At 63.1% G+C, this 13185-nt stretch overlaps 2 protein-coding genes across 3 annotated transcripts in view; one reads left to right on the top strand and one right to left on the bottom strand.

Annotated features, from left to right (window-relative positions):
* The window catches only part of GARS1 (glycyl-tRNA synthetase 1), a 15757-nt gene extending 14177 nt beyond the window's left edge, over positions 1 to 1580 (top strand). Inside the window, exons 11-12 of the mRNA XM_044675316.1 lie at positions 313 to 777; positions 1248 to 1580. Coding sequence (XP_044531251.1) covers positions 313 to 777; positions 1248 to 1580 — 798 coding nt within the window. The remainder of the gene's footprint in view (positions 1 to 312; positions 778 to 1247) is intronic.
* A 5619-nt stretch (positions 1581 to 7199) lies between these two features.
* The window catches only part of CRHR2 (corticotropin releasing hormone receptor 2), an 84634-nt gene continuing 78648 nt past the window's right edge, over positions 7200 to 13185 (bottom strand). For both annotated transcript variants that reach the window (XM_044656763.1, XM_044656761.1), the window contains 4 exons: positions 12374 to 12459; positions 10732 to 10867; positions 10054 to 10095; positions 7200 to 8335 (listed from right to left, as the gene is read on the bottom strand). In XM_044656763.1, coding sequence (XP_044512698.1) covers positions 8195 to 8335; positions 10054 to 10095; positions 10732 to 10867; positions 12374 to 12459 — 405 coding nt within the window. In that variant the 3' untranslated portion in view covers positions 7200 to 8194. The remainder of the gene's footprint in view (positions 8336 to 10053; positions 10096 to 10731; positions 10868 to 12373; positions 12460 to 13185) is intronic.

Below are 13185 nucleotides of genomic sequence, written 5' to 3'. Positions count from 1 at the left end.
CCCTCTCGGCGGCGGCTGGATTTCTCTCCCGAGTGGTTGGGGGCTCATGGAGCAGCGGCCCGGGCTGTGCCCGCCAAGCGGGGCCACCCTCGGGGCGCCAGGAGGGGGCGCCCTGGGCAAGGCCGGCCGCGGGTCCCCGCTCAGCCGGGCCGATTGTGGGGGCTGAAGGGACGCAGCAGGCAGGCCTGGCCCGTCGCAGGCGCCTTCTCGTTTGGGTGGGCCGAGCCGGGTCCGAGGCTTGTGCTTTCCTGGGGAGCCAGAGGGGGAGCTGGGCCGGCTGCGGCCTGCAGATCCGGGTTTGGGCCGGGGGAGTCCGCGAGGAAGGCCGGCGCCGGGAGACGGGCGGCTGAGGAAGAAGCTGGGGCCGTGGGCGGCGTTCCGGAGTCCGAGCGGGCAGTCCCGGCCCTTCAGCGACGCCGACACCGACGCCGGTGCTTTTGTTCAGCCGGAGGTCGCCAGGAAGGCCGCCCGGCTCGCCGGTGCCCTCCGAGGCTGGACTCGAGCCCCGTGGAAGGAGGCTGGGCCCGTGGGGGGCAGCGCCGAGAGGCCGGCAACGGGCAGCGTTCTAAGGTGCGCCGTCGGGAAATGCCGGAGGCCCCGGCAGGAGCGAGAGGAGAAGCCTTTGGGCCACTGGACAGGGCAGAGCCTGGGAAGCAGGAAGACCACCGAGCGGCCATTGTTCCCCCACCGGGGAGGCCGGCCCCCCCTAAGAGCCCCCCCGGGGCCGTCCCCAGCAGGAATGGCCAGGACGACGGCAGCCCTTTGCAGGCAGCCCTTGTTAGGAAGCCTTTATCTTGGGGCCTCTGCGCCCCCCCGGTGGAGCTAAGCTGCTCCAACGCCCTCCCAGAAGCCCAGGCGGCTCCTTGGGGCAGCTGGTGGCCCTGCCGATAGAGTTGGGCCTGGAGGACCCGCATTCGAGTCCAGTTTCAGACACTCCCTGGGTGACCCTGGGCAAGTCACTTAACCCACGTTGCCGCCTTTCCCTGTGGATGCACTAGAGGGGGGATGGCGAACGGCTCCACTTTCTTTGCCAAGGAAACCCCCCAGTGAGGTGTTGAAGAGCTGGAGGCGACCCATCGCGGGGGGCGGCGGCCCTGGGATGGCTCTGAGCCAAACGAGCCGCCCAGCCCTGATGAAGGCCTCTGGGGGGGCTCCCGAGCCAGCCCTCCGCCAGGCGCCCCCTTCCTCTGCGGCCCAGAGAGAACAATGGGGCTGATTGTCTGCCTTCTCGGGGCTCTCCCTGGCAGCTCCCCAGACGGGGTCGAGCCGGGGGTCAGCGGTGCGGCTCCCCCGTGAGCCCGGCCGCCCCCGCGCCCGCCAGAGCTCAATTAGAAGCTGTTAATTGTTCATCAGAAGGGAAGGGCGTGAGGCTGGATCAGGAAAACCAGCGTCTCAGCCATTCGCCGACCCGTTTGGGGGCTGCCTGTGGCGGCGGCCTCTCGGGGAGCGTCCGTGTCCGGCCGGAGATGCGCCGCCCGTCGGGGCTTCCCTTCGAGCCCCCACAGGAGCCTCGTCCTCCGGAGAAGGGCAGCGGCCGGGACGCCCCCTCCAGGGAGGCTTCCTGCCCAGAAGCCCCGTGACCTCGGGCCGCTCTGCAGCCAGCTGGTCAGCCCGCCCGCAGCGGCCTGCGGATCTCACGCATCGCCGGCCAAGCGTGGCGTCCGGCCCGTTTCCAGGAGACGCCCCGCTGCGACGGCCTCTGGAAAGGCTTTCAGGCGCCCATCCTGGGGGACAGGAAGGAAGACGCTCCATTAGAGAGAGAAGCACGAGGGGCCTCGCGTGGGCTGAATGGCAGAAAGTCACCACTTCCGCTGCCCCTCCGGACGGCCCGAGCGAGGCCACCCGCTGCGGCTCCCTTCAGACCGCGGACGCCCCCCAAGGGGGGCCCGAACCGCAGCTGCGGGCGCGCATCTGCCGTGGAGAGCCTCAGCCGGGCAGCCGGACTTGGTGTGCAGCCACGTCCCAGAGAGGCTCCCTGAAAGGACGGCCCACGGCCTCCGGGGAAGGGAGGCCCGATGGATCGCCAAGCCCTCTCCAAGCCCTCTCCAAGCCCTCGCCAAGCCCTCGCCAAGCTCACAGATGCTGAGATTCGACGAGACCCTCCCGACCGCCCCGTAAAGCCCGATTCCCCCGAGGCTGCCGCCAGGTCTCCTGTAGCCTGGCCCGAGGTAGACAAGAGGCCAGTGATGGTGGCTGAGACGTGTCCGGCACTGGCAGAACAAAGTCCTCCAGGAGCCACGGCTTGTGGCGTCGTGCCAGCATGGAGGGAGGCCTGCCGAGGGCCCGGGCTCTGTCTTTGGTACTGAGCTAGAAACCCAGTTAATCAGGGCTACTAGGGTGAAGGTGCCCACGAGCTCGTGCCCGCTCAAATGGCTACAGGAGGGAGGCAGGGAGGGAGGCAGGGAGGCAGGGAAGCACTCCTCTTGAGAGATTGCGACACCCAGGCTTGAAGAGTTTTCCCCCATCACTCACCTAGTAGGGTTGTGAGGATGGGTGGGAAGGGGGGGGCTTGCCTGCTTGGGGCCCTCCCTTCCACAGGGCTGCCTTTTGGGAAGAAGCTCCCCTGAGACGATAGCTGTGAATTGCTGCTTAAAATAATCTTTGGCTGCTACAGTTTTCTCCCCAGCAATTCTGCTTTGGCCTCTCCATCCTCCTTATGGTAACCTTGGTGCCGGGGCGGCTCCATCAGGGTCCCTCGGCCCATATCCACAAAGCTGGGAATACAGTAGGCACTGCATAAATGCTTTCTCATTCATTTGTTTATTCAATGACAGCTTCGCAGGGGTGTAAGATGGAGCTCATGAATATCGAGTCTGGGGATGGGAGGCAGCATGCGGACAGAGGAGCAGGAGGAAGCACAGCCCCCCCCCCCCCCCCCTCCTGCTCCCCCTTGCTTCCCCCTGCTCCCCACCCCCCAGCTCCCCAACAAGGCTCCTCTGCCACGGCTAGCGATTGCAGCCACCCTGTCGCAAGCAGGAACAGGCAGGCAGGCCAGGGACGCTGCAAGGATGAACCATTGGTTTGTGAATGCAGGGAAGGCGATGCTCCTTGTATCCTCTCAGAGGGAAGCTAATTCAAGGGTTGGGGAGAGGTTTCTGGGCCACTCTGACCATTTAAAGAGAATGGGAAGTGGGGAAGGGTGAAAGGAAGACTGGGGGAACATCTGGATCTGAAAGAAGGACATCTCTGCGACAAGGAGGATGGGGCGGTGGGGGGAGCAGCCAACCCCTGAACCTCAAAATCATCCCAAATGGCCAAAGGAGGGAGGGCAGAACATCCAGATACACAGAGCAGGGCCAAAAAGACGTGCTTCATCGGGGAAACCGGAGGGAAGGAGGGGGCAGAGGCAAAACGAGCTCTAAAGGGCAGAGGGGAAGGGGGACAATGAGAAGGAAAAGCATTAGAGAGGAGAATGGAAGAAAATTTAGAAAACAGATTGATTTTTGTAGTGTCGACTCCTGGCCAGACGGTGCCAGTTGGCAGTGGGGAAGGCTTTGCTGGTGCTCAGACACTCTCCAGGTACAGTCCTTGGAGACTCTGAACTCTTAAAAGCACAATGATGGGGGCAGTGAGGTGGCTCAGTGTAGAGGAAGCTGGGTCCTGGGTTCAAATCTGCCCCTAGACCCTTCCTAGCTCTGTGAGCAGGTCTAGTCACTTAACCCCTTTAAGGCTCTTCTGCCTTGGAACCAGGACACGGTATTGATTCTAAGATGGAAGGTAAGAGATAAAAAGAATGCGAGGATGAGAGTCCAGGGCTTCCCGAAAGAGCTTCCCTCCCCCTAAGGAAGGCCAGTGGGCAGCATTTGTCACCTCCTGCCTGTCCTGAGATATCTGTAAAAAAGTGCTGGCCGAGAGTAAGGGCTCTGTCGGTGCTCTTCCTCGTCCCATCTGTGCCACCTGGAGGAATCCCCCACAAAACGTTCGTCCAATTTAGTGGCCTCTGCTGGAAGGCCTCTGGGGAGGGCTGGCCCTTCCATTGGGCCGCAGCTCTGACGGTCAGCAATCTATCCTTCCAAAGACTCAGTGGGGCTCCCTGCAAAGCCCCCCTTCTCTGTGAGGCCCCCACGTTGGCCCCCTTCCTTCCCACATCTTCTCCTGGTCCTTGTGGCCTCTGCTTTTTGCCTTCATCAGCTGCCCGCAGTAGCTCCTCTCAGCTTTGTCCCTGCTTTCCCACCCAGTCAGGCCTTCCTCCTCCCATTTTCCCAGCATGGTGCTGGCCAGCCAGTGGGGGCCTAATACGGCCTGGCTGCACACCTCTGCCCCTGCTGGGCCTTCTGCCCGGCCCCTCTCCTCACTATTTCCATTCAGCAAACCTCACCAGGGCTTCGGTGCCCATCTGGAGGCAAGGTGGCCCCTGGCCCCTGTAAACTGGATTAGAAGGGAAGAAAAAGGAGCAGCTGGGGGCCCAGGGCTACGTAGAGAGCCAGCCCTGGAGCTGGGAGGCCCCGAGTTCCAGTCTCCGGTGCTTCCTAGCTCAGTTAGCTTGGGCCAGTCTCTTCACCCGAAGAAAGGGAATCGTGACAGCACTGCCCTCCGGGAAAGGCTTTCTCACTGTGCAGTGGGCCTCTCGGGGCCCCTCAGAGTTCTCTTCTCCGTGACTGAACAAACATGCCCACTTCTGTTACCCTGTGGCATGGGCGCAAGCTCCTCGCCCACCCCGGCCAGCCTGCTGCGGAGCCTTCCTTGGGGAAAGCGATCCGGGGAAAGCCCGGGATTCCCTTCGTGCAGACGAAGCTTCTCGGTCGTGAATTCTGGGGCCAGAGGAAGGCCCAGGACGCCCGGCTGGGAGGGGAACGATCCCCTGCAGACAGACCTCCCTTCTCCAGACGGATGGTTTGTGGCTCCTCCCCAGACACCCCAGGGTGCTCCCCCGGGGCCCATTCCTTCTCCCCGAGGCGAGCCTTTTCCCGATGGCGCCCTCTGCTCTGGTGATCGGGGCCGGGACCTGCGACGCGGCTTTGGCCCCTTTGCGGGCGCCAGGCCGCATGCCCGGAGAACTTAGCGGAGAAAGTTTGGGCGTCCCCCCTCCCTCCCTCTCCTCCTGCCTCCCCATCCCCTGAGACTATTGAGATCAGGCCTGTCAAGAAGCGGACGGACGGTGCCTCGAAGGGCTCAAGGGAAGGCGAGCCGGGCAAGGAGGCAAACTTCAGGGCCGTCTCGCCAGAAGGGAGCCGCCCAGCCAACGCCGGCCGCAGCAACGCAGGAAAACCGCGGCTGCCCAAGGCCCGGCTTTAGCAGTCAAGGCCTTTCGGACTCAGGCGCCCCAAGAAACATCTTTTAGGTGCCCCGGGAAGCCCCACACGTGGCTTAATGGTGACCCTCGCTGTAGTGACGGGGTCGGAACCGAACCCGCAGCAGCTCCAAGGTCCGCCGGGAACTAGATTCAGCTCCAGACAGCCCTCCCTTTCCCTGGAGGGAAATGCCCGGCCAGGCCCTCATGTGGGCCTCCGGAGACCCTTCTGCCCCCGTGCCCCCTCCTCCAAGAAGTCTTCCTCGCTCGCGGTGCCTGGACGTGGCCTCTCCCTCTCCGGCCCCCTGACTCTGCGGTACGTCTCCTCTGTCCCTGCCGCCTCCCAGGACAGAACCAGAAGTCCGGTGAGGGGGATTGCCAAGAGGCCGGGTCAGGCTCGGACCAGCTTGCGGGCAGCACAAGCTGTGCAATGGGCCGCCTTGGGGAAGAGGGTGGCTCCCCTCCTGGGACTCCAGGCAGGGGCTGGATGAGCAAGTCCGACAGAGAGCGTCCCTCTGCCGCCCTTCTTCCTGGGACGGCTGGACACCTGCCGCTTCCTGCCTCGGGGGCCTCAGTTTCCCCATCTGTAAGGCGAGCTGGTTGTACCGAGCGGCCTCTGAGGCAGGAGTCTCGGCGTTTGCGTCCTCCGTGCTCAGCCCGTGCTCGGCATTCTGAGCCCTCTTGTTCCCGGAGTCACTGCCCGCCCCGCTGTTTCCCTCCAGCCCTGCCCGCCTCTCCCACTGCCCCCTTCTAGGTCCGGGGGCCACGCTGGGCCCCGCCCAAGGCCTCCCTCTGGTCCCCCTCCCAGGCCACGGGGACCCCCGTGTGAGCGTACAGACGCACCCACATCAGGGCTGTGGTTCAGCCCTCTGGGGACGACTTTTACTGCTGCCCACGCAGGCGAAGGGACTTATCCGGCTCATACAGCCAGGAAGTGCCTGAGGCTGGATTTGAACTGGGGTCTTCCTGAGCCCAGGCCTGGCGCTCTTGCCGCTGCCCGCCTACCCAAGGAGTGGGTGCTCAACTATGGCACGAGGCCGGGAGTTCCGATTCTAGCACCCGCGGAGGCCCAGGGTCCCTCTCTCCATCCTCTCCTCTCCCCTGCCGTGCCTCCCCCTCCCCGGCCAAGCCGGCATCAGCTCCGGCGGGATCGGGGCCCCTCGTGGCACTTCTCCGAGGGCCAGCCCAGCCCCCCGCCCTCAGCAGACACCCCAATAAAGCGGAGGACAGAATGCCCCGGCCTCCCCGGTGCCCCCCCAGCAGCTGGCCTGGGAGCCCGCTCGAGCTCTCCCCGCCAGGAGCCTCGGCCCTGCCCCTCTGGGCCCCAGCAGCGAACCCCAGGAGCGGGAGGAGGGCCCGGAGGCTCGTCCGGCCTCCTCCCGAGGGCTGTCCACTGGCGGTGAGCCCCCCGGGGAAGGGAGAAGCGCCCCTGCCCCGGAGCCCTCCGCTCTAGGAGGGAAGGCCTTCCGCAAGATCCTCGCTGAAAGGCTGCCTCTCCCAAGGAGGGCGTCTACGCTCTGGGCCCAGCCTGGCGGGGGTCCCCCGGGGAAGCCCTGCAGACGCCCCTTTTCACCCCATCCCATGCCCAAGCAGGCGCCGAGTCCTCCCCAGCCCCCCCAAGAGGACGGTCGGGCCTGAGTCCAGGCTGGCTTCTCCCAGCCGTTCTCCCCTCTAAAACAGGCTTTTATGGAAGGTCTGCTAGACTCGGACCCGGACCAGTCGTGTCCCCCCGGGGCACGTCCCCTCCTTTCTGGGAGCCTCTATTTCCCCCTCTGAAGAGTGGCTATAAGGAGGACAGCTCTGCTCCAGCCAACAGCCCACCCCCGCCCTCGCGCACCCCCAAACCCTCCGTGAGGCTCCCCGGCAGCTCCCCCACCTGGAAATCTATTTCCTGGCCTTGAATGTCCTTCCCTTTGTCTGCCCCGTTCCCGGATCCAGGAAGCTTTGCAGGCTTAAATGAACACAGAAGACACGTCACACAGGGTTTATTCCAGAGACACAAGAGACTATTTCTGAAGGGGAGGGTCTGGCAGAGGCCCCTCGGGCCCTGGGTTCGAGGTTTCAGACACGGAAGAGACACTTTGGTTTGTGTGACTGACCACCCTCCCTCCCCATCTTCTCCGTTCTCCCTGCTGGACACAAGGCCTAGCCAGAGGGCCCAGCAGCTTCTGGCTCTTTTGCCTGGCCTGGAGCCCTCCTAGAGCAAGAGAAATCCAGTGAGAGCATCACAGCTTCCTTCTGGACAGACACCAGCCCTGGGACCTAGAACTCAAGGCTGGGGAGGGCTGGGCTGGGCTGAGCCCACCTGGGCTCCTTCTCCTGCTCCCCCCTTTCTGCACAACAGCAGCGGGGCGCTGGGGGCTGGGGGCAGGGCCTGGGGGGGAGCCACAAGTCTTTGGGGGTCCCTACTCTCAGGCAGCTTGGGAAAACCAGCCGAGCGGGTGGGAGCGTCCTACCAGTGCTGCCAGGGAAGAGGTGAATGTCAGGAGGCTTGGGGTCGAGCCCTGGCTTCATGGCCTGGCGTCCGAGGGCCCTGGTCAGCTCCCCTCAGCTCGCCTGTCTGTAAAATGCCAGGCCTGGCCCGGAGGACTTCTGGCGCCCCTTCCAGCCCTCCCTCTCTGACCGGGACCCTGCACAGGAAGCCGAGGGGTCAATCCATCGGCCGTCCCCTCCGCCTGTCGGCGGGACAAGTCTCAGAGACGGGAGTCCCATCTGCTGCTCCCAGGTTTGGGCCACCCTTTGCAGTCAGACTGGAACCTCACGGCGTGTCCCCTCTTTCCTGGATGTCCCTCTCCTTCCATGCCATCTGCCCAGGCCCTTTTCTCCTCTGTTCCCCTGCGTCAGATTGCCCAAGAAGGGAGGAGGGGGACGAGGAGGAGGAGGAGGAGGAAGCAAGAGGAACATCTCCAGAGGTGAAGAGGGGAGGGGGAAGAGGGGGGCTCAGCCTCTTGGAAGGGCCTGGCATCAGACAGCAGCCGTCTGCTTGATGCTGTGGAAGCTGATCCTGGTGGGGGATGTAGGGATCGACATGGCCCGGGCAACCCGGACCCGTAGGGAGTGGTGATCCTGCCAGCGGCGCCATCTCTTCCTCACAGCTGCTCGGACCTGGAGAGAGAGAGATGCGGGGTGGGAGGGGTGGGGGGAAGAGACAGAGACAGAGAGAGAGGGGGAGGAGAAAGAGGGAAGGAGAGGGCAGGGGAGAAAGGGAGACAGAGAGAGAGAGAGAGACAGAGAGAGAGAGACAGAGACAGAGACAGAGACAGAGAGACAGACAGAGACAGAGACAGAGACAGAGAGACAGAGAGAGAGAGAGAGAGAATGAGAGAGAGAGAGAATGAGAGAGAAAGAGAGAATGAGAGAGAAAGAGAAAGAGGGAGAGAGAGAGAAATGAGAAAAAGAGAAAGAAAGAAAGAGAAAGAAAGAAAAAGAAAGAAATGAGAGAAGGAGAGAGAAATGAGAGAGAAATGAGAGAATGAGAGAGAGAAAGAGAAAGAAGAGAGGGAGAGAGAGAATGAGAGAGAAAGAGAGAAAGAGAGAGAGAGAGGTGGGGGTCAATGTGACTCCACTGTTGGGATTTCAGTGGGCAAGGCTATGGCCTGAGCCCATCTGCTGGGCCATCCTTCAGGGAATGAGTAAAATGAATTTCTTCCCACTGTGTAGCTGCCATTTCTGTAGGGTTTGCCGAGTGCCTGGCAGGCACTGCTACATTTGAGCCTCGTGACGACCGTGGAAGGGGCTGTGGGCACCTCTGTGGGCACCTCTGTGGGAGCAATCTGAGGTCCTGGCGAACGTCTGCCCGATTCCTACTTTGTCAGATTGGCTTCCTCTGGTCCTTTCTGTGGCCCGGGCCCTGGGCTGCCACCCCTCTCTCCATCCGCTTGCTAGATCCTGCCCTCTCCACCAGCCTCACTAAGCAGACTTGGGGCCTGCACCTGCCCAGGCTGCTCTCCTTGGGGATGCTTCTGGGACCTTTTCAGGGGCACCTCATTCAAGGGGTCAGTGCTGGAGGGAACAGGAAGACGATGGAGCCAAGGGAAGCTGTGCGGGAAACCAGAACACCGGGGCTCTCTTCTCGGCCTTTCTGTCAATTGAATGAGTGACTTTGCCCGTACTCCTTCCCCTCCCTGGGCCTCAGTTTCCTTACATGTAAATGGGGGGTTTGGAGGGGTCTCTGCAGCCGCTGCTAGCTCGGGTATTGTAGCTCTCTGGGTGCTGCCACTACATTTGGTAGAGGCATTCTCGGCCTCCAGGACCGTCAAACTCAGAAGTTTGACGCCCCCCCCAGGCGGTTAATAGCAGAGGCCTGGCCCTAGTTCCAGCCCTGGCTTGTCCATCTCTTCTTATGTCTTCCTGGCAAGCCTTTTTTGCTTGCTTCAGGCTCCTCACTGACCAAAGAGGGGGTTCGAGGAGATCTCTAAGGGAGCCGCCAGCTCCTCCTTTCTGGAAAATCGATACCGGTATCAGCTCCAAGGCAGACGTGGGCAAGGGCCAGGCATCTGGGGTTCAGTGACTCGCCCAGGGTCATCCAGCTAGGACCCGAGTCCTTGTGACTCCAGGCCTGGCTCTGCCCACGGAGCCGCCCAGCTGCCCCACTCCCATTCCTGCCAGCTCTAAGGCTCTCCGCCTCTGCCCTTCTGTGATGTCCTCTGGTTCCCTTCTCTCCCGGCGCCTTCCCCGGGGCGCCCAGCCCTGCTGGCCTCCTTCCTCCCTCGGCCAGGACCCCAGGAAATCTGGAGCCTCTGCTTCTGTGTGGCCATTTCCGGGCCCTCCGTCCGGTCTGCCCCGTCCCCGCTAAGAGCCTGGACCCGGCTCGGGCCACTCACCTCTCCGTTCAGAAAGCAGTAGAAGACAGACACGAAGAAGCCCTGGGGAGGAAGAGGCGAGCCGTGAGGGTCCGAGGCAGCCGCAGGGAGGCCAGCGTGCAGAAAGGGGTTATGGGGGGGAAGGGGGGCAACGAGGGCAGAGAGCAGGGAGGAGCAGGGAGCCCAGCTTCGGGGGAACTGTGGGCAGCAGCAGCAGCAGCAGCAGCAGCGGAGCAGCGGCGGCCGCGGGCCGAGGTCCTGAGCTCAGTCCCGGGGCAGCTCCAGCTCTTCTATGGCCCGCCCCCCCCCCCAGCCCCATCGCCTGTGCTAGCCATGCCAGGAGCAGGGAGGCATCCTGAGGCCAAGCCAAGGGGAGGGGCCGCCTTTGCCGAGGCCAGGGGTCAGTCTGCCGGGGCATCCTCGGCCCGCCCTCTCCGAGCTGGCCCCAGGCGCGTCTACACAGTTCCTGGGCAGAGCACCCGAGCAAGCCTCTCCTCCTCCCCGTGGCCCCCACAGGCACGCGTGTGCCTCTGGCTGGGGTTCACACGGCCCCCCTCCCGGGTGCACAGAGCCCAGCTAGCCATCTCCCCCCACGGCCGCATCCCACCTGCGTGCTGGGCGTGCATGCGTGGGCAGGACCCTGTGCCCGGCCCTTCTCTCTCCGCCTGCCCCCGCCCCCTGCCACGCCAAGGCTCTGACCTGGAAGGACTGCAGGAAGGAATTGAAGTAAATGAAGACAATCTGGGACACGTCGTCATCCCCCGGGTTGACGAAGAAGAGCATGTAGGTGATGCCCAGGAGGGGCAGGAGGACCAGGGTCGCCTTTACCGCCTTTCTGGGGGGGCGAGGAGAGAGGCCAAGGGTGTTTGGGCTGGCACAGCTGTGGGCGCCCCTCTTCCCCAGGGGCCCTGGCGGGGGAGCCTCCAAGCTCAGGACGGCCCCGTCCCCCTCGGATCCCGCAACTTCACCTTCCAGTCCCCTGGGCATGGCGGGCCCCATCCTGCTGTGGGACCGTGGGGTGCCCAGTGCCCGCCCCTGTGCCTGGTTCAAAGCTCCTCACACTGGCAGCGTTGAAGAAAGCTTGGGGCACCCACCATCCATCCATGCATCCACCATATATTCAGGTAGGCCTGCAGAGGCCAGACTCGGGCGCGGGAGAGGGCGGCTCCGGGCCCCATCGTGGGGCTGCCAGGCCGGCTCTAGAGACCTCGCCGGGACTCGAGGCGAGGGGCTGAGGAGAATTTCCAAGCACTGAGTGTAGGGCTGGGTGGGGGTAGTTCTAGGGAAAAGAGGAGTGAGAAGAGGAAAAGCTTGTGCAGCCGGGAACCGGAGGGCAGAAGGGACAGCCTAGGGGCCAGGGGAGCCCCGAGCCAGACAGGGAGAGCCAGGGGAGAGCTGGGGGTCGGGGATCCCAGGGGAGGCGGAAGGCAGGCTTGAGGGCAGTGTTGGTGAATGTTTTCCAGATCGCATGCCCAAAGGGCAACTTGGAGCTGCCTGTGAGCCCCCCTCATTAGCCCAGACAGCCGAGGGAGGACTAGGCAGAGGGCAGGGCGTGCAGAAAACGGCCTGGGGCCCCCTCGGGCTGCCATGCCATCCTCTCCTCCTCAGGGCTTTCTAGCCCCAGGTTCACGACTCGGCTTGGGGGATGCCGCCCACCGCCTGGCTTTTCACTTCGGAAGGGAATTCACTTGAAGCCGGTGAGACTCGTTCACAGAAAATCGCTCCATAGTTCATTTGGTCTAGCCCAGCCGCCCCCTTTGGACAAGAGATCCCTCAGGCCCAAGGGGGAGGGAGGATGGGCATCTGGAGGGGCACCAGCCGCCTTTGGCAAAGGGCCAGAAGCTGCCAAGGGGGAGGGAAAAAGGGAAAGGACCCAGTAAAGCGATCCGGGTGGACGTTGCCATAGGTTTGCCGAGGCTGTTTGTTCTTATCCAGGAGCTAAGCAGGCCGCAAAGGCATGATTGCTCCCCTCGGGTAGAGCTGGCGCAGAGGCACAAACGAGTGCAGTGTGAAGTCCCGCGTGTCCCCCGGGCCAGAGTGGCTCCTTTGCCTCCAAATCTGGCTGCCCTCCCCCCCTCCCTCTTGAAGTTCTCCGTCCACCAGGGACTGACTAGGCAGACCAAAGGGCTTAAGCTTTGGCGTGTGAGATTCAAGCCAGACACCAGGAATTGCGCCTCGATGAAGAACGGGGGCCTGAGGGGGGTCCCCTCTCCTCGGGCCCCGCCGAAGCACTTTCCCCCTCTCTCGGGGGCTTCGGGACAGCCATCCCTAGCTGGCCCCGAGGCAGGGGGATGGACGGACGGAGCCGAGCGCACTGGCTGCCCGCCCGGCCGTCGCTTACCTGTATTGCATCGTCTCCGACGTGGTCGACGCGCGCAGCTTTGTCATCAGGATCCTGACAATGTTGAACAGGAAAACAAAATTGATCTGGAGGGAGAAGACAGAGACAGAGGCTAGCAGGGACCGGCCGGTACGAGGGGCGGCCCGACCCTGTAGTTCCATGCTCGGTCGTCTGTCTGTCTGTCTGTCTCTTTCCACCCACGCCCTTGTGGCCGGACAGCAGGAGTGCCCAGAGCCACGAAGACATTTCCCAGCAGGCGCTTTTATCCTCGCTTTGATTTTCCGCTCATTTGTCCTTTGATTGTTGGGGCTGCTGGGAGCGGATGTGACGCGCACGGCCCAAATGGGCTGCTTCTGAGCTTCTTCTTCGTAATGTGAACTTTCACCCCAACGAGTCCTTCTGTGGCCTGAAATAACGTTTATCTTGAAATAAAAATTCAGCCATTAAAAAAGCTCCCTGCTCGGCCTCTGCCTGTCTGTCTGTCCATCTTCTCTGTGACCCCGGCTCTTCCCTCTGCTCTCCAGCCTTTGCCCCGACACGTTCGCCTCTCTCGAGGCCCAGCTCGTCTGCCATCTGCCCTACGAATCTTGGCCCAATTCCCCCAACAGGAGGAGAGGGAGCTCGCTGTCCTCCGACGTCCCCCCTCACCATGTACCTCCCGTGGTACCTCCAGCCACGTGGCTTCTGTCAGAGGCCCCAGATTCATCTCAGCGGTGAAAGGGACCTTTGAGATCATCTAAGCCATTGAGTCCTTTTACAGAAGAGGACACGGGCTCCCAGATAGGGGAAGAGACTTGTCTAAGGTCACACAG

This window comes from Gracilinanus agilis, chromosome 1, assembly GCF_016433145.1.
Source record: "Gracilinanus agilis isolate LMUSP501 chromosome 1, AgileGrace, whole genome shotgun sequence".
Lineage (NCBI taxonomy): Eukaryota > Metazoa > Chordata > Mammalia > Didelphimorphia > Didelphidae > Gracilinanus > Gracilinanus agilis.
This window is presented reverse-complemented; position numbering and strand designations above follow the sequence as displayed.